The sequence below is a fragment of the Canis lupus genome, chromosome 9 (genome assembly GCF_003254725.2).
Source record: "Canis lupus dingo isolate Sandy chromosome 9, ASM325472v2, whole genome shotgun sequence".
In the NCBI taxonomy this organism is placed as follows: Eukaryota; Metazoa; Chordata; class Mammalia; order Carnivora; family Canidae; genus Canis; species Canis lupus.
Window position 1 is genome coordinate 56,745,000 of NC_064251.1, and position 22,939 is coordinate 56,767,938.

Genomic DNA, 22,939 nt, shown 5'->3' on the forward strand with positions numbered 1-22,939 from the left:
AGGAGTCAATCAGACAAGAAATAAGTCAATGTCACCTAAAGAGTGACAAGGACTTAGAGTGACAAGAGCTGTGACAGGCACGGAAAGCATCTGCCTGAAAACAACCAAGGAAGCCACTCTGAAAAGGTGACATTTGCGCTGAATCTGAGGTGTGGGGGGCAGTGTTCCTGGCAGAGGGATGTGCCATGAGCTCTTGCTCTCCCACTTGCCTCACCAGGCCTGGCCATTTTGCCAGTCCAATCTCAGCACCCTCCCCTGGCTAATTGTGTCAGCATTAGTAACTACAACCTGGGTTGCTTTGGAAATGAGCTGATGCCTGGCACATAGTATGTACTCTGTGCATTTCCCAGTGCTGGGTTTCTACTAAATTGTCATGATTACTAATGCTATAAAAAATGCAAACGTCTGAATACCCAGAGGAGACAGCATGGTGATTAGGATGAGGAGGTGCTACGTGAGAAGGTTCCAGCCTCCCCTGCCACCTCATGTCTGGTGCTGTACGTGGCAAAGTAGGGGCCCCCTGGTACTCTGCCCCTGGGGGTGAGCTCGCCTCTGGGAGGCAGACTGCCCCCAAGCTGATTAGGGAGCAGGGCAGCACCTGCCACCCTAATTTGCACCACAAGAGCAATTAGAGAGGGCGCAGGGCCTTGGGTGGCTCAGCGGATGTTTGTGGAGTGATTCTGCCCCCAGGACTGCTGGGAGCAGTGAGGGCCTGCCTGACCTCAAGGGCTAGCTTTCCTTCCACTCCCATTCTTCCTGTAGACTCAGCCAGGGAAGGCCCACAGCTGAAAGCTGGGGTTCAGGCCTGCCTCAGCCTGGTGACTGCTCGCTAAAACAAGGACTTCCCAATGCCAACACCACTGCTCTCTTTAGCTTCAGGGGGAGGGGGGGGTCTCCCAGGCAGGGTAGGGCTTGAGCCGCCTATATGCTTCTGTAGCTGATTTTCTACCCTTCCCCTCCTGCAACCACCCATCTGCAGAGCACCTGTCTTGAGAAACCCTGTGGCTTTGGGTGGGGACCCAGGCAGGCCTGGGGTCCAGCCTAAGGCCTGGTGGGCTCTTCTCCAAGGAGGGGCATGGATGAGATGGGTTCTTCCTTCCTATGAGCAGAACTTGGTGGGCAGGCACTCAAGGAGCCCAGAGTGGATCCCACCTGGGTCTCTTGCGCCTCCTGCTGGTGAGTGCCAGAAAGTTTGTTTCGAAGTTGGGCTTATGGGTGACTTGGGACCAGACTGTTGGCCACTCCTCATTCCCCTTACTGTCTCACTCCAGCCACACTGACCTAAGCTCATCCAAGCCTCAGGGCCTTTGCTTCACTGTTCCTCTGTCTGGAAGGCTGTTTTTCTGAAGGCTTCTGTGGCTTGTTCCCTCCCATGCCTCCTGAAGGCCTCCCATTAAGGCCACCTTCAGAGAAGTTTTCCCTGATCCCAGACCAGGTCAAACCCCCATACACACTGCTCCCTGCTCTGTACCACTCACCTCAGTTGTGGTTAATGGTGGATCTTTTTTTTTTCCCCAACATTCTCCCTTCCCACTGGCCTGTGGCACTTCATCTTCTATTTACAGCATCAGTGGGGTGCCGTGTGCAGAGAAGGTCCTCACAGATATTTGTGGAGTGAACCAGCCTGGGCCCCCGGGGTGACTGTGGTGGGAGCAGGACCTCTGTTTTTGTCTGTTAAATGGGAAACACGCAGTGCACCTCCCCTACCCCTCGCTCCCACCAGCTCCCAGAAAGGACACATGCAGATGGCAAGGGCTGACACTGCCAGTAAGCCTACCCTCTCCCCGCTTTTCAGGGGTGCCAGAGGAGCCTGAACAGAACCTGTCCAGCCCCGAGGAGGTGTTCCATTCTGGCCACTCCCGCAACTCCAGCTATGCCAGCCAGCAGTCCAAGATCTCTGGTGAGTGCCTGCCTGGCCCCATGCCCAGGTCTTTCACATTTCTGGCCGATACCCCCGTAACAAGCCTCCCCAAATGCTCATCAGGCTACAGCACGGAACACTCGCGCTCCTCCAGCCTCTCAGACTTGACGCACCGCCGCAATACGTCCACCAGCAGCAGTGCCTCTGGTGGCCTCAGCGTGACTGTGGAGGCCCCTGAGGGCAGTGAGCGTGAGCACCGGCCCCCTGAGAAGCCACCACGGCCGCCACGGCCCCATCTGTCTGACCGTTCATTTCGGTAAGTACCACTCCCCAATGGTCCTGGAGAATAGATCCTTCCTGGGGGCACCTCGAACTTCTGCTTCTTTACCTATAGCATGGAAACAGCAGGGTCCCACTTCAGAGGGTTGGCTGGTGACAATTCAGCTGGTGGATGCACATACAGGGCACAGCCTGGGCCTGGCAGGCAAATGCTGTTGTACATGGCTTAGTGACCTAGGGCCCCTGTTTACACCATGTGGCCTCTCAGAGGCAAAGGTTAGGTAACTTCTCAGGGTCTCTAGATCCTCATCCATAAAACAGGTCATGGCCCCTACCCTGGGTACTGAGGGGAGGGTTAGATGAGCACACCTGGGAATGAGTTCTTGGGTGCCCTCAGAGCAGCCTGAGTCCTGTAGGTGCCCACCACTGTCATCCTCATGCCTATCACTGGCTGGACTGCTGTGACTCTGCCCTGCCCTACCCCAGGCGGAAGAAGGACTCTGTGGAGAGCCACCCGACCTGGGTGGATGACACTCGGATCGACGCAGATGACATTGTGGAGAAGATCATGCAAAGCCAGGACTTTACGGACGGCAGCAACACTGAGGGTGAGCTGCCCACGTGGGGAGGACTGGGAGACTATGCCACTTGCTTCAGGGCTTCCCCAGCTGCTCCTGCTTCACTCAGCCTCCATCCTTCCCTGTGTCCCCACAGACAGCAATCTCCGGCTGTTCGTGAGCCGTGATGGATCCACCACGCTGAGTGGCATCCAGCTGGCCAACAGGTAGGAGTCACAGCTAGGAGTCACAGCTCAGGGATGGGTCACTAGGGTGGCTACTGAGGGCACAATGCTGAGAGCACGGTCTCTATAGACACTCACCTGGCTTTGTTCTTTTTGTTTTTAAAGATTTTATTTATTTATTAGAGAGAGAGGCAAGAGACAGGCAGAGGGAGAAGTAGGCTCCATGCAGGGAGCCCAATGTGAGACTCGATCCTAGGACTCCAGGATCACACCCTGGGCTGAAGGCAGGCACTAAACCGCTGAGCCACCCAGGTGTCCTCCATCACCTGGTTTTGTATAGCAATTCTTACCACCACAGTGTTACCGTGGACCGCTCACTTCTCTCTGAACCTCATTTTTCCTATTTGTCAAATGGCCTGGACCATCACATCTCACCTAGAAACCTGGGACAGCACCCTGGGGTTGGTTCTGAGGGTTCCAAGGGTAGCCTTGGGCAGTGCCTAGTGCAGGGCTTGGCACACAGCAGAGGCTGTAGCTGTCTTTATTTTGGATCCTGCTTTTCCCTTCCTTCTGGATCTGGGCACCCTTAAAAATGATGATGATGACCCATTTATCAAGTTAATATTGAGCATGAGCCACACACCAAGCAAAGCACTGAGCTAGGTGCTGGGAATACAGCAGTGGGCACCGCAGATCTGTGCCTGCATGATGTTTACATATGAGGGAGTGGCAGGCCCAACGTGGTGCTTCAACTACAATTTGTAGTGTCTTCTTGGGATCATTCATTTGTACCATGTTTACTGGTTCACTGAAGGAATGAGTGAATGAGTAGAGGAGCTCCCCATGTGCAGGGCTATGCTGACTGAAGCCTTATCCCCTGTTTCCGGGGGCTGGCCAGGAAGGTGCTCATTTAATTAACATCAAGGTTGGGGTGGGGAAGATGGAGACCTGGCGGGGCTGCGCAGGGTCCCCGACCTTCCCTCTGGTGCTGCTATGCTGACACCTGCTGGCCGAGGCTCAGAATTGCAGCTGCCGTCCCCAGGTGGCTTCCTGGGCTGTTCCAGTGAGGTGGGCAATGGTAAAACAAAAGGCACCTCCTTGGAGGTTTACAAACCCCTCCCTAGCCCCCTCTGGCAGTGAGGAAACGATTTCAGAGGATGGAAGAAACCAGTTTAATCAGGAGCAAGGTCTTAGCAGAGCTGCCCACCAGCCCTGAGTGTCCATGACCCTGTGGGTGGGCCTGGCTTCAGGAGAGAGAAGAGCCAGTAAGGCTCCCCGGCCTTCTGTCCTCTTGGCAAACTTCATAATCCCTCTCCTTCAGTTTCTTCATCTGTCAAATGGGGCAGCGGGCAGTCTTTGCCTGCCAGGGTTGCCATGAGGATGGGTGAGGCACAGCTCATAGCAGCTCTGAAATCCCACAGACTTCCATAGGTAATGTCTCTGTTGTATTGGGTGAGTAACTCAACTTCTCTGAGCCTCAATTTACCTCTCTGTGAAACAGGGCGGGTTAGTTCAGAGTGCCAACTTGTGCAGTAGTTCTGAGGGCCTGCCCCAGAAGGGCATCTAGGAGGACAGGCTGACCTGTTTCTCTTCTCCCCTACCCTGCAGGGTCTCCTCTGGGGTCTATGAGCCTGTTGTGATTGAAAGCCATTGAGGAGCGGGTGTCCAGGCTGGAGAAGGGCCCTGCCTTTGCGGGCATCCAGGCCCGCATCATTCCACGAGGGACCTTCCCCTTCGGATCGCCATCCGCACCACATCTCATCTGTGCCTCCTCCATGCACTCCAGCCCCACTCCTGCCCCAAAGCATCATTCCATTGTCCTCCCATCCAAACCGGGACCCTCCTGGCCCACCAGGCCCCCGGCACCACTGTGAATATTCTCCTTTGAACCACTAGGGGGCAGGATGTGCAGGTCCATGAAGCAGGTGGACAAGACAAAGATGGCCAGGACTGCCCCGCTGGAGACCAGTTTTGGCCCCTCCGCGAGGACATGCAGCGGCACCCACCTGCAGGGATGCCTGTGGCTGAGGGGCCCCTAGCCCTGTGTCCCTGCTCATTCTGGGAGCATCAGCTTAGCCATGCCCTGGCCGGGCCTTGCTCTACTGCCCCCTTGCCCTTGGGAGGGCCAGTCCACCCCTGAATCCTGCCACCATGGCCCTCTGACTGCTTTAGTGCTTCAGCTGTCCCTTCCCTGTGTCCTGGGGGACCCGCTGGCGGCCTTCTCCTGGGAACCAAGACCTCAGACCCATCCATACTCCAGACTGAGACCCCCACCCCAACGAATGTTCTCCTGCTGCCCTGGCAGCCTGCACTTTGCACACGCTTGCCTACAGCACAGCCCCACTGGCCCTTGTCTGCCTTTCCCTTGAGCCCTTCACAAGGGTTTTTGGGCACTGCTTGCTGTGCGGTCAGTGCCTGCCCCTGGCAGCCCGGCTGGAACGTGGCACTGCCTCTCCCCCCAATTTTGCTCCAGCTCAGGCCTGACCCCCCTGCTGAGAATGGTCTGAGCATTGATGGTGGCTCTCCTCTGCTCAGGGCTGGATCCTGAGCAGCTGGTTTTCTGTAGGAAGCCAGGAAAGGTGCCTCCCAAACCCTCAGAGGTCAGCAGTCAGGCTGGTGGGCTGGACTTGGCAAGCAAAAGCCCCTTCTCTGTCCCTGCAGGGTCTGCTAGCCCAGGCTGGGGCTGATGCTGGAAAGGCAGGTGGACTGACTGGACCAGCCTGGAGCTGGCTTCCTGGCCAGAAAAGCCTCAGCCCTCCTCTGGAAGCATCCCTCTCTCTGGGCGAGGGAGAGGCGGGGAGCAGTCTGGCCCTGCCCCCACCTCTCACTAAGTAAGGCCTCTGCTGTCTATATACCGCCCCCTGCCCTGTCTTCCTTACTTGCTTGAAGGTGGGTTCTGGCTGCCAGCCGGTCCCTGGACAGACTTCCCTGCCACTCTGAAATTTCACTCATTTTGTGTGAACCCAGCAGGCTGGTGTTTACTTAATCCTGTAACTTTTTTCTTTTTAAAAAACATTTGTCCTTTTTTTTTCTTTTTTCTCCCCCCCCCTTTTTAAAAAAAAATTCAGTTTGGTATCTTCTCCTCCCCCCAGGTGAGGGGAGGTGGTTCTGTTCTCTGCCCTACCTGCTGGCTGGGTCCCAGCAGGGCTGAGGATCTGGATTGAGGGACCAGGATACCGGTTCTCTCCCTGGTAGGGGTGTGGGCGCCAGTGGGGTGTCCTCCCCAGGCTGGGAGGGCTCCTTGCCCTTATGCTCCAGCTGGCAAGAGTTGGAGCATTTAGTGCTTCAGCTGTCCCTTCCCTATGTCCTGGGGGACCCGCTTTGTCCTGGGGGTTCCTTTGTCTTGGAACCTCGTGGCCTTGGGAGCAGAGCATTTCTAGAATTCTTTGTTGTTTTTAATCCCCTAACTCTCAGAAAATGAATGTGAGGAGCTGCCTGCTGAGACAGGATGGAGCATTTGCTCTGGTTGGAGAAGGCTCTGGTTAGCCCTGCCCGTCCCTTCCTGCCCTGCAGACACCTGGCACTTTAAAAGGGGAACTGACTGTGCTGTCTCCAGATGAAGTGACCCCCCAGAAGATGGGAGAGCACTCTCCTTCCTGCATGACTTCAGCACAGGGGGGAAGCACATTCAGGGTATATTTGGGATCTGGCTCAGAGTTCTGGGCTTCAGGCTTAAAACAGCTAGCTCTGGTGCTGTTGGGTAGTCCCCCAAATCAGGAGCCCCAGCCCCATCCTAAGCGAGGTCTGGGCTCGACCATCACCCCAGAAGACAGAGCCTGCTGCATCCTCCCCTGCCAGGCCCCAGACCAGGGTAATTGGACTGAGAATTTGGCCACATCCAAATGAACACTAGCTGGAGCCAGAGGCCTGGAGCTTCACAGCCTCATCCCCATGTGGGATCCCCTTCTTCGACATCTGGGTCCCCTCAAGCTCAGTGAATTCCCTCCAGGCACCCACAGCTCCTGGACTTAAAATTCTATATATAGAGAAAGATAGACTATATTAGAGATATTTTTGGAAAGGAATCAGTCTATGCAATGCCAGTTTGGAATCTTCTTGAAAGACAGTTTAACGTTTTTACTAGGAGATTTAAAGAAAATAAAAGTCTACAATATTTTTAGGTTACTTTTTTTTTTCCTGGTCACTCCAAACTGACTATATGGTGTGATCTATCGGGATGGAGATCTGCCATGTTCTCCTCTCTCTTAGGGAGATGAACTAGGAAATGGGTGGGGGTGAGGGTACCTTTGGGTTGGTTTTTTTTTTTTTTTTTTGGCCTTTAAAAAAAATCCCCTCATTTCTAATAGAATGTTGCCACCACCACCACTCTTATTTAGAGGGCTGTGTTTGTATCTCTGTCCTGGCTTCCGTTGTAGAAATTCACATTGTAAGGGGAAATCAGCCTAGTGTCAGTGTCTTGGTTTGGGGGGAAAAATTAAATGTTGCAGTTTTTGGTTGTTACGGCACATTGGGTTTTGTTTGTTTTATCTTTCTGTCAGCATTAGAAGAAAGCCACATGTGTGGGTTGATATCCGGGAATGGGGGAAGATGTAAGTGGCCAGGGTCCTCCCTGTCCTGGCTGCCATCACAGTCATTACCACCTTCATTGTTCCAGGTTCCTGGAGGAGGAAACAGGCCCAGAAGGGAGATTTCTTGCCAGTCTCACACCTACTAAGCCGTCTCAGTGCACAAGTTCCAACTGCTGGACCTTCCTAGCAGCCAGCCTGAGACAAATAACTGCACCTCCATTCCTCGGCTATAAATGGGCCTGTGGTTGAAAGAAGAAAGTGGGTAACGGCCTGACCCAGGGGTGCTGACTTTGTTCCCAACTTCTCTCAAGCCCCAGGCTGCAAGTGTCTCCATGCCTAACTAAGCCCCTCACGTTCTGCCCCTGACACTCTCAAGTTATGGGGAGCCAGCAACTTAGCCAAGTTCTGAGAAAGGCAAGTCACCCTGGCCTTTAATTAGCTCAGAAGTGGCAGGAAGCCTCAGTGGCTGTGGACAGGCCAGAAGGGACCAAACCACCAGGCCTCCTTCCTGCTGCAGCTCCTCACTGTCCACACCTCTTCTCGGAGCTGACACCCATTCATGGCCCCTTTAAACCCTTTGAGCCTCTTTTTTTTTTTTTTAAGACTATTTATTCATAGAGACAGAGAGAGAGGCAGAGACGCAGGCAGAGAAGCAGGCTCCATGCAGGGAGCCCAACGTGGGACTCGATCCAGGGTCTCCAGGATCATGCCCTGGGCTGAAGGCGGCGCTAAACCGCTGCGCCACCGGGGCTGCCCGAGTCTCTTGTTCTGTTCTACAGTGCACACCTGGGGAGGGGAAAGTTGGCTCCTGGCTGAGCCCAAAGTCAGTCCTGAGATGAAAAGGGAAGGCTCTAGGCTGCAGGCCAAGAAGAGTTGTTCCTGTCAGCTTTGAAGAGAGCAGTCCCCATAAAGACGGGCTCAGGTGACCCAAGGAGACATGCTGCTGGCAGGAGCAAACCATGCTAGGTTCTGAGGCATCTCCAAGTGTGCCAATCCGCCCCTCCTCCCCCCCACCCCTGTACCCCCAATTCTGGGCACTAGGGCTACAGCAGTGACTGCAGACCTCCCCACAGAGCTCATGGTCCGGCAGATCAACAAGTAAATGAGCTAACCAAAACCTGATGATGACAAGCATTATCGGGGGAGGGACACTGGGGGCTGTGGAGCACAGAGGAGGGGAGCCCTGCCCAGCTGTGAGGGGCTTCCCTAAGGGGTGTGGCATCTCGGTGAGACCTGATGGGGGAGGAGCAGCAGGCAAGCTGTGAGAAGACCGTGTTCCAGACTGGGGAGGGACCTGTATGCGGGGCGTCCGTGTGGCTGCCTGGGCTGCACACCCAGGCCCAAAAGGCGGATGGTGAGGAAAGGGAGGGTCCCCCTGAACTCATCCCTGCAGTGAAGACAGGACACAGGAACGGCCGCCTGGGAAGCGAGGCAATGGTAACCAGGCGCTCCCCCAACAGCCAGTGGGAATCCTCCCATCCCTGGGGACGTGGGGCACCCCCTCTTCCAACCACTCCAGGTGGGGCAACAATCACTCTTTGCACGCCTCTCGACCAACAAGTTGGAGGCTCCGTACTAAGAAATAGGGCCCCTGGGTTCCGGTCTTGGCTTCAGCACTGACCTGGGTTGTGATCTGCAAGTCTTCACGCCTCTCTGATCCTCAGTTTTCCCACCTGAAAACTGGGACCTCTGACCTCGCACGCCCTCCCGCTCTGGCTTCGGGATCCTGGGATATTTAGAGATGAGCTTTTGCTTCTGGGGCGAGTGCCAGCCAGTCTGGGCCTCCCCCCCCCTCCCCCGCCCCCCTCGACTCTATTCCCTAGGGAAAGTCGGAGAACGGCGGGACCCGCAATGCCTTTGGAAACTACATTTCCCGGCATGCAAGGGGGGGCGGCACCCTCCTGTCTTGGGACACGTAGTCGCGGGTCCGCCTACAGACTACGACTCCCGGCGTGCCCCGCGGCTCAGGGCCGAAAAGCCCCGGATCCGGATCCGGGCGGCGGCTTCCGGCTGGGGTGTGAGATCGCGGGGGACATGGTGAGCGCTGGGCGGGGGGCGTGCGCGGGTGGGCTCCGCCCGGGAGCGGGGCCTTGGGCGCTCGGAGCCGCGATTGCGGTCCCGCCGGCTCCCTGTACGAATGAAAACGCCGTGGCCCGGCGCTCTCCGAGCCTAGAAAGCGATACTGATCGGGGCTGCGTCTGTTGAGTGAATGGGAAGCTGAGAGCGCGGTCGGGCTGCGACGCCACCCGGCCAGTGGTGCTCCCAGATGGGGAGTTACTTCGTCAGTTGGGCCCTCCTTTTCTCCAGGCCACGGGGACAGACCAGGTGGTGGGACTCGGCCTCGTCGCCGTTAGCCTAATCATCTTCCTCTACTACACCGCCTGGGTGATTCTCTTGGTATGTGCTTGCCCCGCCCCCGCCGCACCTTCCACCCCTGGGCCCTGACGCGGACCCCTGGCATCGCTTAAGCAGCTGCTATGGGCCGGGCACGGTGCTAGGTGCTTTCCCTGCCTCATTTCCTTTAGTCTCCAGCACAGCACTATGAGGACGAGGCTGCGGGTGTCCGGTGTGTAGATGACGAAGTAAGGCGCAGGGAGAGGACTGATCCCTTACTGCTGCTCTGTAAAGCCTTATTACTGATTCGCTTTTGCCTTTGGTTGGAGTTGTAGTCCTTCTGGTTATCCTGCTGGCTCTCCGGCATGAGTGCCAGTGGATTTTCTGAGGGCCTTTAGGACTTTTTTTTTTTTTTCCTTGTGGGAAAACTTGTTGGTTATTGCTTAAGAAGTGCAGTGTGTTTGGAAGGCAAAACCTTACAGAACTTTGGAGGAAAATGTTAGTAAAGAAGACCGTGGAGCCCACTTGAGGATTTCTCCTGTACCTTTGCCCCTGTTGGGCGGTGAGTGCCTCAGGGCAAGCCCCTCATCTTCTGTGCAGTGCCGGGCCCCTAGCACCACCATAGGGCAGGCACCAGGCCAGTGTGCAGTGAACAACTTCAATAATCAAGTAAAGGAAACAGACCAGAGCACCCCACATACCACCGTGTTAAAGCAAAGTAGGTGCTGTCCCAGTGCTTGGACAGGGGTTAGCCCCTGAGATGGAGGAAGGGGGGTGTTTGGCCTTGAGAGGTTGGGCAAGGCAAGGAACACTCACCAGAGCTCTGTCCTCGATACCAGCCCTTCATCGACAGTCAGCATGTCATCCACAAGTACTTCCTGCCCAGAGCCTATGCTGTCGCCATCCCACTGGCTGCCGGCCTCCTGCTGCTCCTGTTTGTGGGTAAGTCATTGCTCCCTCAACCCTGAACAGTGTGTCTGGGAGTTCACACCACCCTCTCCCACCTCTGAACGTGTTTCCATACTTCAGCACCGGCCGCACACCTGCTTGATGCCCCTGGCCCCCGACCGACACCCTGGGGTTTTCCTGTTCCTCCTTCCGGGCTGCCAGTCAGTAGCCCTTTGGGTTTTCTCCATGCCTTCTGGCTCATTGGTCTCAAACGGGATGGCCCTCATGCCGTGTCTCCCTTTTTCCTGCTCCCTCCACTACCACCATCTTCACTCTGTGGCCACCTCAGTCACCTTTCACCCCTTTGTCACCCACTGGCTCATGATTCCTGTACCTCTCTGTCTCTCAGCCTTTAGTGTATGCGCTTCTGTGGGGCAGGATGGTATCTTCATCATCTTTATTATGTCCTCAGCTCCTGGCACAGGCTGTGGCACCGAGTTGGTGCCGAAGAAAGTGGTTTGGATGAGTCATTCGGATGACCGGGTGGTGGGGTGGGTGGTGGATGTGGAGAAGGCAGGTAGGGGGTGGGGGTGGGTGGTGGTGGATGGGCTGGGTAGATGGATAATCAAGTGGGTCTTATGCCCTGTAGAAGCTAAAACACTATGCATAGCCAACTGCCCGTGCTGGGCACTCCATTGATGTTTGTTGAGTATGTGTGGGTGGATGTGTGGCTTGCTGAATGACCAGGGAGGTGATCCTGGCCTGGAGGGTGGTTGCGCAGGTGCTTGGCCCTGTGTATGGGTCACTCCACCATGCAGTGCCCACTTTGGCCTCCCCACAGCCCCAAGCCCAGATCTTACATGGCCTTTCTGGTCTATTCCAGGAGTGTTCATCACCTACGTGATGCTGAAGAACCAGAAGGGGACCAAAAAAGCTCAGTGAAGGCCCAGTGGGGCTGAGGCTGTGGCACCCCTCTGCCACCCCTCCAAGGGTGGGGGTGCACAGGACCCATCCAGGCACCTCGGCTCCCTCAAGCCAGGGCTCCCTTTGGACATCCCGGGGATGGAGCTGTTGAGGACCTACCACATAGGCCTGCTCCTTCCTGCTCAACTTTCCAGAAGCCAGGAAGGAGGATTACTGGGAAGCCTCCCTCCTACCCCTTTCTGGTTCAGGGCCTGAAAGATGCTGGTTGTCTCCCTCTCACCTTCAGACTCCCTGTCACCTTTTCCTCTGAGTTCTATCTTGTTTCAGTTTCCCTCCTGTCACCTGCTGATGTTGGACTTGGTAGGTTCTGAGGCACCATGCAACCTTCCCCCACGTGTTCTGCTCCTCCTCTGAGGCAGCTTTCCTGGGTCTGACATAGCCCCAGGCCCCACCAGGACTTCAGGACCTGGAAAGCCTAAGGGGAGGAGGACTGACAGGCCAAGGGTTATCACCAGGCCTCAGGGCACATTAGGGGGGCCATAGTAGGCCCCCAGACCAACTGCTTCTCATAGAGGCCCAGCCCCTTGGGCCCAGCACTGGCCAGTTGGGGGATAACTGAACAATAAACGTTGATGATGTGTTTGTCTCTGTGCCATCACTGACCTGGGAAGCTGGAGAGGGGCTGGTCTCAGGTCAGGAGACTCTGATCCGTGCAATGAGGGAACCTCCCCGATTGTCCCCGCGCTGGACACGGCATAAAGTGGGGACTGAAACAGGTGTGGCTCCAGTCTGGTGTAGCTGACAGGTGGGGAGTTGGCGGAGACCTGGCCATGTGCCACACACCACAGTCTCTACCATGCCTCCCCTGTGCCAGCCCAGCTAGTGTGCATTAGTATTTTAGGGACCCACAAGCCAGTCCCCTAAAAGCCCAAGTCCATCGTCCTTCTCTTGTACCCAGCAACCCAACCTAGCATTGGCTCTGAGCAGTGAGAGCTCGGGGAACCAGAACAGGGCTGGCTCTGGTCGGGCTGACTCTGGTCAGGCTGACTGACAGGCCCAACCCTGTCTCCCCAGCAATCCCACCACACCCCTCATCCCATGCAGCTGGGTCTCCCGTCCTCAGTGCCTAGTTCAAGCTTCTGTCATACCTGGGATAATATTCACTTCAGTTAGCAGAGGCCAACCACAGGCACACCTGCCTTGCCCTCACCTGTCCCACCCTCTCCCCCATGCTGTAGCGGTGGTATCCTGTCTGATGGTCCCCCTCGCTTGGGGACAGCCTCTGCCTCTCACCAGGATCCTTCTTGTGTTTCAAGAGTGTGCTAGAGGCCCCACGTAAAGGACTGTCCATCAGCCCAGTAATTCCCTCCAGGTCTCCCCCCACCTACCCCAAATAGCCAAATTCCCAAAAGGGTGTCCACACCTGCTGCCTGCTGTTCCTCACCTTCATGGCCCTCAGTGTCACTTGGGAGGGCTGCACCCACTCAGACCACTGGTGACCCCATGCTGGCCTGTGACATCCCCCCAGATGTACTTTCAGATGCTCTCAGTGTCTATGAGGCTCATTCTCATACTTCATGTCTCCCTGCTCCACTTCTGCCATGAGATGGTGGGCTCCTTGGGACTTGGTCACAAGCCTTCCCACCCCACACTTGTCCTTAGCCAGGCTCACCTCCTGAGCCCCAACATATTGCTCATGCACCAGTTATCTGCCGTTGGATGTCATAGTGGCATCTCCAATTCATCCTGTCATGATCTGAATTCCCAGACTCCTCCTCCCCTCATGCCTTGCCCCCTCCCATGACTGGCATCATCCTATGGCCCCAAACCCAGCCAGAAGCCTGGCCAATATTATTGACCTTGGCTTCCTCCTCCTAGCGCACATCCACACAACCCCAAATCCTGTCTGTTCTCCCTCCTTCCTCCCCTCCCCCACCAGTCACCTTCCCAATGCAAATCCACTCTTCTCTGCCCTAAGTCATCAAAAGATTCCTCACCCCCTCCTACTCTGGCCCCTCCAATGTGACTATACATAACAACCATGACCTTTTTAAGAACATCTGAACATCTTCTACATATAATGCTTGCCTGGGTTCCCACCCCCTCCCTACATGATCTGAAAGAACCTGCATGTATCTTTGTTCACTTCTCACTCCAGCTACCCTTACCTTTCATTTCCTGGGATTCACTGAAGCCTTTTGCACATCCTACTCACAGTGGCTCGACACATACTTATGAAATACTGGTTTGTGCCAGGCACTGAGCCAAGAAGTGAGCCCAGCACGGTTCCTGCCCTTCTGGTGCTCCCATCCTGGTGGTGGTGGGGGAATATAATGAACAAGACAATTTCTGACAGTGTTAAGGGTGATGAAGAAAATAACACAAGGTGATGTGGTCAAGAATGAGAGGACACTTAGAGAGTCGAGCAAGGTGAAAAGAATGACAAGAAAGAATAGGGGAAAGGATTTCAAGCAGTAGGAAGGGCACCTGCAAAAGCCCCAGCTGTGAAAGAATTTTCTGCCTAAGGAGGGGTGGGGGATCCCCTTGTGGCTGGCTGTTGGGCGGGTGTAGGCAGGGTGGTTTGAGATGGGCCTGGGGCCCGTGGCGAGGGGTGTGGATTTTGTTCTAGTGCAGAGGGATGCCACTGGAGGCTTCAAGCATGAGAGTGACATCATCCGATTTATGCTTTTAAAAGATGAGGCTGGCAGCTGTGTTCCTCTCACTCACCACTGAATCCCCAGGGCCTAGCAGGGCTCCTGCCCATAGTGAGCGATCAAAATAGACTGAATGAATGCATGCGCCAGACTTCCTGTGTGACCTGGAGGTACTCACTTCTCTCTCTGGACCTGAGTTTCCTCGCCCGAGGGACAGTCTGTGGGAATTTCACGCCAGAGTGGGTGGGCGGGATTTCGATTCAGGTTCCCGCCTCCCCAAGCGGCCCCGAGACCTGAGTCCTCCGCTTCAGGAGACGGACAGGGGAGGTCTTCCCTCCTGGCGACCCCGTGCCACGCGTGGCGGCCCCGCCCCAGCCGGGACAGCGGCCTGAAGGATGCTGCAGCTCCGGGGGCGGGCTCCGCAGGCGCTCGCCGGCGCCTCCCGCGCGGATTGGCTGCAGCCGTGACCGGCGCCGCCCTATTGGTCGGCCCAGAAGCCGGGGCGGGGACCGGCTCCTGCAGCGCGGCGGCGGGGACGCGGCTGGAGCCCGGGAAGCTGCTGCGGGGGCGATGGCCGCACCGAGCCCGGGGCCCCGCGAGGTAGGTTCGGCCGCAAGAGAGGACAGGAAAGGGAAGGGTTGGGGGACAGGGCCCAGGCCTCCGATACCCGTGCGGCGCGGACACACCCCCATCCAAGGCCAGGAGGGTCCAGCTCTGGGCGGGGACCAGGACACGCCCCACGCGGGGCCCGCAGGTATGGAGGGGGAAGTCTGGTGGGTGTCCCCAGAGAACTTGCTCAGTTTTCTTATCCGGGGAAAAAGCTCCTTCACTGTGCTGCTAGCGGGTCAAGCTCTTGGCCAGTGCTGGGTACATGGTGGGTGCCCACTACTAATGGGTCAGCTGCTACGAGCTCAGCTTCCAGCTGATCCTCTGCTCGGCCTGGAGGAACTTCGCATCAGGAGTGGAATAGAGGAGTCCCTGGCGTCACAGCTCCTACTATCAAGGGTTCCTGTGCATGGAGCTCAAAATGCCAAGGGGTTATTATAGTTCTCATTTCACAGATGAGAAAAGGAGATGCAGAAGGGTTAGGTGACTTACCTAGGATCATACAGATGGTGAGAGACAGGTTTGGCTGTGGAAAGCATCCTCTACCTACTGATAATAATAACCATCATTCTAGTCTGGGTGCTGACTGCATCACAACACCCAGTGAGGTGGGTACCAGCATTATCCGTGTTTTACAACTGAGGAAACTGAGGCAGGGAATGATAATAGGAGGGCTCACATGTACTGGAGGTGGGATTCAAACCCAAGTCTTTCCCCTCTGCGATGCTTCCGTGTGTTCATTGCTTCTTGTGCCTCCTGCCACCAGGTCCTGGCCCCCTCCCCAGAGGCTGGATGCAGAGCAGCCACCTCGACCTCTGGCCGCTGTGGCCTCCTCTGGCGTCTCCGAGACAAGCAGGCTCGCATTGGCCTGTTTGAGATTGGCCCGGGGCATGAGCTGCACCAGCTGACATGCATGATGCAGGCAGGGCTGTGGGCTGCCACCCAGGTCTCCATGGACCACCCAACCACAGTGAGTGGCCCATCTCCATCTGCACCTCTGAGGTGCTGAGGGCAAGACTATGCTGATGCCCTGTCCTGCTAATACTGCAGCATTGGGGATCAGAGAGGGCTATAAAAGGAGGAAATCAGGGGCTTGGTGTAGGAAGGGAGGGACATGCTGGGGTGGGGGCTGAGGCCAGGGAAGTCCAGTGTGTATTGGGGATGTGAGGAACCCCTTGACCTGGGTGTTTGTTATGACTCTAGATAAGCCTCTGCTTCTTTGGGCCTCAGCATCTCCATCTGTGTAATGGGTGAGGCAATTATACTCTTTGGTCTCTGAAACCCTCCTAGTTCTGCTAGGGTGTATGGCTGAGAAGGGACTCCACCCCCACCCTGCCAGCCTGGCCCATCTGTCCTGGAGCTCAGGCTGGGGCCAGGCTGGCTCAGCAGAAAGGGTCACCCAACTGCAAGCTCAGCAGCTGGATGGGCCAGAGTGAGCATGTGTGTTGTTTGTGTGTGTGCACACACATGTGCAGTGTGACCACATCCCACAGGCCGAGTCCTGGCACAAGGACCTAGAAGTCCAAGAAGAGTATAGGAGCTTGAGGCGGAGAGGAGAGGGATGTTTTCTAAATCTTATCACCTGCTGACAGTCTTCCATGGCTCTCCAGTACTCAGCATGGCTTCAGGATCCTGCTAGCTCAAGTCCAAGGGCCTACTGTCCAGCTACATTCACATTCCATCCCTTCCTTATTTACTTTAACCACTTGAGCTCTCCTGCATTTCCGGTGGCCACCAATGCTGTTCCTCCTGCTATGAGCACCACCCTCCTCCTTTCTACCACTTTCAGATTTCGGCTTAGAGGTCATCTCCCCCAGGAAGCCTTCTCTGATCCTGCCCCTCTCACACTGAGTCAGGCAGGTCCTTTGGCTTTAAGGCCATCCCCTTTCACTGGGATGGCATCCTGCTTCACTTGGCCAACATGTGCTTCTGGGTGAATGGACCAGGCTCTGAGTCCTGGTCTGTTTGCTGAGGTAATCAAATTGAGGGAAGGGGGTGAGGCCAGGTGTAGGACCCTTCGAGATCCTGGAGCTAGCATTGTGGGGCTGAGACTGGCCCTGAGCCCCTCCACCCCTTTTAGGGACCACCCACTGAGGAGGATTTCTCTGAGGTCCTGACCCAGGTTCACGAGGTAGGAAGCCCAAAAAAACTGCACGGGGCTGAGGGGGGGTGCGTGCTGGTCTTCCTTCTCTGTCCTCAGTTTCCCCATCGGTGCAGTGGGAGTGCTGCCCTGCCTCAGGGCTTTGCAGGAAGGGCGTGGTTCCCCTGACCCTCTCAGGCTTGGGCCAACTGCACCCTCCTGGGGCGCCGGTGGACACTTTTGGGGCTGCTCTTCCTCCTCTGCAGGGCTTCGAGCTGTGCACCCTGGCTGGCCCAGCCTTCTCCTGGCTGCGCCGCTCCCTAGGCCTGGCAGAGGAGGACTACCAGGCGGCGCTAGGCCCGGGTGGCCCCTACCTGCAGTTCCTCAGCACCTCCAAGAGCAAGGCCAGCTTCTTCCTGTCGTGAGCTGGCAGCAGGAGTGGGGAAGGGGTGGGGGCTGTGTCTCTGGGTGGAGGGGGTGGCTGGGAAAGAAACAGGATGGCCAGGGCCGGAGGGTCAGGGCCGGATAGAGGTCAGATGGAGGAGAGTGAGGGTGGGAGGTGAGGGGGTAGGGGTGGCGGGGAGGCCTCGAGCCCCGTCCTGGGCGGCGGGGCGAGGGGGCGGGGGCAGAGCAGGGAGACAGATCCACACTGGGGCAGAGGGCCGGGTGGGGGCCGCTCCAGCCCCGCCTGACCGGCGACCTCTCCCTCCACCCCCAGCCACGACCAACGCTTCTTCCTGAAGACCCAGCGGCGTCGGGAGGTGCGGGCGCTGCTCGCCCATCTGCCCCGATACGTGCAGCACCTGCAGCGGCACCCGCACTCGCTGCTTGCACGGTTGCTGGGTACGACCGGCCGGGACCAGGGACTGCGGGGCGGGGAGGGGGTTGGAAAGGAGGGGAGGAGGAGTGAGGGAGACCGAGAGCGAGCAGGGGAAGGGGCCAGGGAGTGGGGCGGCGGCCAGGATGGGGGGCGTAGGGGATCTGAGCGCGGGGTCTGGGCCGGCGGCTCCGGCTGCGGGCAGCGTTCGGGGGGGGTGGGGGGGGCGTGTCCGAGAAGCCCCCGTAGGAGAAAGGCGGTTTCTGGAGGGCGCGGCCGAGCCCTGGGGCGGGGCCTCCGCAGTGGGAGGGGCTGGGGATCGCCCGGGCCGGGGCAGCGGCTGTGGGTGGGGTCACGCCTGAGGACCGCGCCTCTCCGGGGCTGCCTAGAGGGTGCAGTCGGGACGGCCACTCAAGCTGAGGAGGAGGGCTGGGGGCGCGGCCTGGAGGGGCGGGCTCGGGGGGCGGCGGGCCTGGAGCAAGCGGGGCCCGGAGCTGGGCTAGGGCGGGATGGACCCGGGGCTGTCGAGTTGGGGGCCCCTCACCTGGCGCCCTCTCCCCTTCCAGGAGTGCACAGTCTGCGGGTGGCTCGGGGAAAGAAGGTGGGTGAGGCCGAGGCGAGGGGGCCGGGCCAGAGGGGGCGGCTGGAGGGTGAGATCCTGTCCTTCCTCACTCCCTACCCCCGTCCCCAGGAATTCTTCATCATCATGCTGAGCGTCTTCTACCCCGCCGGCCGCATCTCTGAGAGGTGAGTCGCCTCCCAGGGCCCCAGCCCCACGCGCGATCCGCCACCTGAAGCACCCGTACTCACTAGACAGATGTGAAACGGGGGCCCAGGGAGGAGAAGGGACAGCCCCAGGATCTCCAGATGGATCGGAGACAAGGACAGGCACGGCCAGCGTCCCTTGAACACTCAGGATGCGCTGGACGCTGTGTCAGTCTTTGCCTTCTTTGCCTTCTTTATTCCCAGAACAACTCTGAGGGATAGGTGTGGTTATCATCCCCATTTTATATAGAGGAGAAGCTGAGGAGGAGGAGGAGGGCCACGCAGCTACCACGGGAGGAGCAGGGATTCAAACCCAGCCTCTGATCGCACATTGCCCTCTGAGCCTCCTAACCCCTGACTCTGCCTGCAAGCTCCCCATTAGTGCTCCCTCGGGGGCCACGGGCTTCCCTCAAGCCTTACTGGTGCTGCTGCCTAGGCTTGGACTCCTGTATTGGGAACACTTCCAGGGATAAGGTGCCCAGAGGGAGGCATAGGCAGGGATAAAGCCGGGACTGGGCTTCCAGAGGCCTGAGTTCAAATCCCTGCTCTGCCCTTTACTTACTGTGTGGTCTTGGGCAAGACAAAGATACTCTCTGAGCCATTTTCTTCCTTTCTGCCACGGAGACAATAATGCAATAGGGGTTGTGGTGAAGATTTGAACATCCTCCCAGTGGAAGCTCTTATTTCTTGCTCCCCGACTTGTGTCAGTCTCTATAAAGCTGAATTTTGCTGCCCCCTTCCTGTCATCCCCCCTCACAGGTACGATATAAAGGGCTGTGAGGTGAGCCGCTGGGTGGAGCCAGCCCCTGAGGGCAGCCCCCTTGTCCTGGTGCTGAAGGACCTCAACTTTCAAGGCAAGACCATTGACCTAGGTGAGCCATGGAGGCAGTTGGTGCCTGCTCTTCCTCCATTCAGGGTGAGGTTAGAAGAGTGTCCCTGCCCTGCCCTCTGCCTGAGACATGGAGAGCCCTTATTCTAGGGTCAGGCAGGGGAGGTTTCAAATCCTGGCACTGTGACCTACTAACCAGGTGACCAGGGCAAATGGCAGATGCTCATCTGTGAAATAGGACAGTAATGACACCTGCCCTCTGGGGCAGATAGGTGTCGCACCCTCAGCACCTTGCCTGGCACACCATGAGCACTCAAGTAGGGGCACTGATGCTCTGGCAGGGCCCCAGCGGAGCTGGCTCATCCACCAGATGGAACTGGACACCGCCTTCCTCCGGGAGCTCAACGTGCTCGATTACAGCCTTCTGATGGCCTTTCAGCGTCTCCACGAAGATGAGAGGGGCCCTGGCAGCAGCCTCATCTTCCGCACAGCCAGGTGGGCCCCCCACAGGGCAAAGGCAAGAAGGAGGTGTTGAGACCTTGACAAAGATGGGGGAGGGGGGAGGGGGGCAGACAGCAGAATCAAAGGCTTGGAGACCAGAATGTGCAGGGTTTGTGTGTATATGCTTGTGTGTGTGTGTGTGTGTGTGTGTGTGTGTGTGTGTAGAGTGGAGGGCTGAGAAGCCTGGCTGGCAGAGTCGATGGACACGTGTGGACCGCAGCATGGGAAATCCAACTGGTCAAGGGCTTCAGTGCTGATTTAAAGAATCTATCCATTTCCCTGAAGATGGATGTGGAGCCACTGAAGGTTTCAAAGCAGTTTTCAGACCTATTTAATTTTTGCTTTAGAAAGAGCCCTAGCCCTTTATTATTTTTATTTTCTTTTATTTTTTAAAAGATTTTTTAAATTTAATTTATTTATTCATGAAAGATAGAGAGGCAGAGACAGGGCAGAGGGAGAAGCAAGTTCCATTCACGAAGCCCGATGTGGGATTCAATCCCAGGTCTCTGGGATCACGCCCAGAGCCAAAGGCAGACGCTCAACTGCTGAGCCACCCTGGTGTCCCCCCTTTATTATTTTTAAAAAGGTTTTATTTATTTGAGAGAGAGAACAAGTGAGTGTGGGAACACAAGTGGGAGAGAGGGGCAGAGGGAGAAGGAGCAGGCTCCTGATGAGCTGGGGCTCAATCCCAGGCCCCCAGGATCATGACCTGAGCGGAAGGCTTCACTGACTGAGCCACCCAGGTGCCCGAAACAGTCCTTGCCCTTTACACCAATTCCACTTCTAGGACTGCGGTCTTCACTATTGGCATCATCATCATGTCGTCTCCTGCTTTGTAGTAGTAACTGTCACTCTTTGCACACTGACCATGAACTTTGTTAAGGTGGACTCATTCCCACTTTAGAGATGTGAAAATTGAGGCTCAGAGAGGGGGAGTGAGGTTGTAGAATGACTTCTGCAGATGCATGTTAGTACTTGGTTAGTTACTTGGATTTCAGTCCTCCATGGCCCACGTCTGTGGCTGAGAATCATGTAGTGCTTAAGGAAGGCACATTCAGGAAAGAAGTCCAACCATGTGGTGGGTGGAAATGTGAAAAATGACATCCTCTCATCCAGCCCACCAACCCACCCTTTGGAGGAAGACCTTGGGGTGGGTGAGGCTTGGGCAGAATTGAGGTTGGTGGCTCCCCACAGCCCTCTGGCTGAGCTGGACACATCCTGGCCAGAATGTGGAATTCCTGCCTTGGGGCACAGGCACCCCACACCCCCTCTCTCCCCAGGTCTGCCCATGCAAGCTAGGTCAGCTTCGCCCTAGCACTCTATCCCCAGCTGGGGCTTAGATTACAGTTGTCATTCAGCCAGTAAACCCTAGTTTGCATATAATGGTTGTTTTCATATTGAAATATGCTGGCTGGTAAATACCCACTGCCCTATCCTTACCAGTTCCCAGCCACCAGCCACACACACACACATACATCCCCCGCAGAGGGTATCAGTGTTTTTAGCCCAGGCACCCAGGCCACTCGGTTCTGATTGGTTGATGCCTGGGATACTTCCCGCACTCCCCTCCACCTCCTGGAGGATAAAATTAGGGAATTGAACCTGCTTCTGGCAGAGACTGGGAACCAGCCAAAGGCATCTTCGGATCTGAAATACATTTAGAAGGCAACCCCCCTCTCCATCCACCCCGACACCATCTATAAACTGGAGCTCTGCCATCCTGAAACCTCCAGGGTTGGATGACCCCAAGGAGAGGTTTAGGAAACACCCCCATACCAGACTTAGCCAAAGTGATGTCGCAGATAAGTAAGTGTCTCTACGACCCAAAAGCTATAGCCCACACCACCCAATAGAAATGTAGCTTGAGTCACACGTGTAGTTTTAAATTTTCTAGAAGCCTCTTTAGAAAAATAAACAGAAGGGACGCCTGGGTGCCTCAGCGGTTGAGGGTCTGCCTTCAGCCCAGGCTGTGATCCTGGGGTCCCGGGATCCAGTTCCCCAATCGGGCTCCCTGCGTGGAGCCTGCTTCTCCCTCTGCCTGTGTCTCTGCCTCTCTCTGGGTCTCTCATGGATAAATAAATAAATAAATACATCTTTTTTTTTTTTTTTTAAGTAAAACAGAAACAGGTAAAAATTTAATAATATATTTGTTACTTTGTTAATACGTCCCAAGTTTTATAATTTCATCCTGTAATCAGTATAAACATTTATGGGGCATTTTGCACTCTTTTTCTCATACTGTCTTGGAAATTCAGTATGTATTTTACATTTACAGCGCATCTCAGTTGGGACTGGTCACATTTAAATGCTCAATGGCCACATATGGCTAGTGGCTACGGAATGCACAGTGCAGGTCTAGAGCATCCTCTGCACTTCACTCAGCGGTTTCTCTGACGTCAGGGGCCTGGCCCACAGGAGTTGTGGGAACGAGCCGGGGAAGGGCAGGGTCGGTGCAGAAGGCCACGCTTGCGGGCATCCATGGGCTGGGGCTCCCCCCGGAGGAGGCAGCAGCCTCACCCCCCTGTCGGCCGCCAGGTCTGTGCGAGGGGCGCAGAGCCCCGAGGAGCCGGGAGCCCAGAACCGCCGGCTGCTGCCGGACTCCCCCAACGCCTTACACATCCTGGACGGGCCGGAGCAGCGCTATTTCCTGGGCCTCGTGGATCTCGCTACTGTCTACGGGCTCCGCAAGCGGCTGGAGCACCTGTGGAAGACGCTGCGCTACCCGGGCCGGACCTTCTCCACCGTCAGCCCCGCCCGCTACGCCCGTCGCCTCTGCCAGTGGGTGGAAGCGCACACCGAGTGACCCGCGTCCGGACCGTGGGCGCGCGCGGGGAACCGGGGTTCCAGGCTGGCCCGGGCGGCCGGTCGGGCTCCCCTCGCCTGCCGTTCCTCCCTTTGGCCTCCAGAGGGCAGCATCCCCTAACTAAAAACGATGACGACACAGCCTCCTCCGGTGGTGATGCCATGTTTGGCTTTGTGCCAGGGACTCCCCCACATTAGCTCATCTCATCCTCAAAAAACTGCTATTACGTTCTTTTTACAGACCATAAGATGGAGGCTCAGGGGGTGAAGGGACTGAGCACGAGCATTCAGCAATAAATGCTGGAACCGGGACTCGACTATGCCTTTT

The 22,939-nt window shown here is 56.6% G+C and overlaps 3 protein-coding genes across 14 annotated transcripts in view; all 3 read left to right on the forward strand.

Annotated features, from left to right (window-relative positions):
* Positions 1–7,348, forward strand: part of FAM102A (family with sequence similarity 102 member A) — a 34,121-nt gene extending 26,773 nt beyond the window's left edge. For both annotated transcript variants that reach the window (XM_035721111.2, XM_025475266.3), the window contains 5 exons: positions 1,796–1,900; positions 1,985–2,177; positions 2,627–2,748; positions 2,855–2,924; positions 4,491–7,348. In XM_035721111.2, coding sequence (XP_035577004.1) covers positions 1,796–1,900; positions 1,985–2,177; positions 2,627–2,748; positions 2,855–2,924; positions 4,491–4,536 — 536 coding nt within the window. In that variant the 3' untranslated portion in view covers positions 4,537–7,348. The remainder of the gene's footprint in view (positions 1–1,795; positions 1,901–1,984; positions 2,178–2,626; positions 2,749–2,854; positions 2,925–4,490) is intronic.
* Positions 7,349–7,726: 378 nt separating this feature from the next.
* DPM2 (dolichyl-phosphate mannosyltransferase subunit 2, regulatory) lies at positions 7,727–12,199 on the forward strand. 7 transcript variants are annotated; one of them, XM_049114427.1, is made up of 5 exons: positions 7,727–9,448; positions 9,719–9,808; positions 10,346–10,463; positions 10,585–10,687; positions 11,043–11,182. In XM_049114427.1, the coding sequence occupies exons 1-5, from the start codon at positions 9,263–9,265 to the stop codon at positions 11,047–11,049; spliced, it is 504 nt and encodes a 167-aa protein (XP_048970384.1). In that variant the 5' UTR covers positions 7,727–9,262; the 3' UTR covers positions 11,050–11,182. The 7 variants fall into 7 exon arrangements, with proteins under 7 accessions (XP_048970384.1, XP_048970383.1, XP_035577005.2 ...); XM_035721112.2 differs by lacking the exon at positions 11,043–11,182 and adding an exon at positions 11,517–12,199 and having other exon boundaries at positions 9,266–9,448; XM_049114425.1 differs by lacking the exon at positions 10,346–10,463 and adding an exon at positions 11,517–12,199 and having other exon boundaries at positions 9,273–9,448; positions 11,043–11,184.
* A 2,497-nt stretch (positions 12,200–14,696) lies between these two features.
* Positions 14,697–22,928, forward strand: PIP5KL1 (phosphatidylinositol-4-phosphate 5-kinase like 1). Of its 5 annotated transcripts, XM_025475257.3 has the most exons (10): positions 14,697–14,811; positions 15,584–15,787; positions 16,898–16,948; positions 17,164–17,318; positions 17,616–17,740; positions 18,281–18,315; positions 18,406–18,461; positions 19,239–19,351; positions 19,650–19,803; positions 22,345–22,928. In XM_025475257.3, the coding sequence occupies exons 1-10, from the start codon at positions 14,782–14,784 to the stop codon at positions 22,610–22,612; spliced, it is 1,191 nt and encodes a 396-aa protein (XP_025331042.1). In that variant the 5' UTR covers positions 14,697–14,781; the 3' UTR covers positions 22,613–22,928. The 5 variants fall into 5 exon arrangements, with proteins under 5 accessions (XP_025331042.1, XP_025331041.2, XP_025331043.3 ...); XM_025475256.3 differs by lacking the exon at positions 16,898–16,948; XM_025475258.3 differs by lacking the exons at positions 14,697–14,811; positions 16,898–16,948 and having other exon boundaries at positions 15,590–15,787; positions 17,164–17,335.
* Positions 22,929–22,939: the final 11 nt, after the last annotated feature.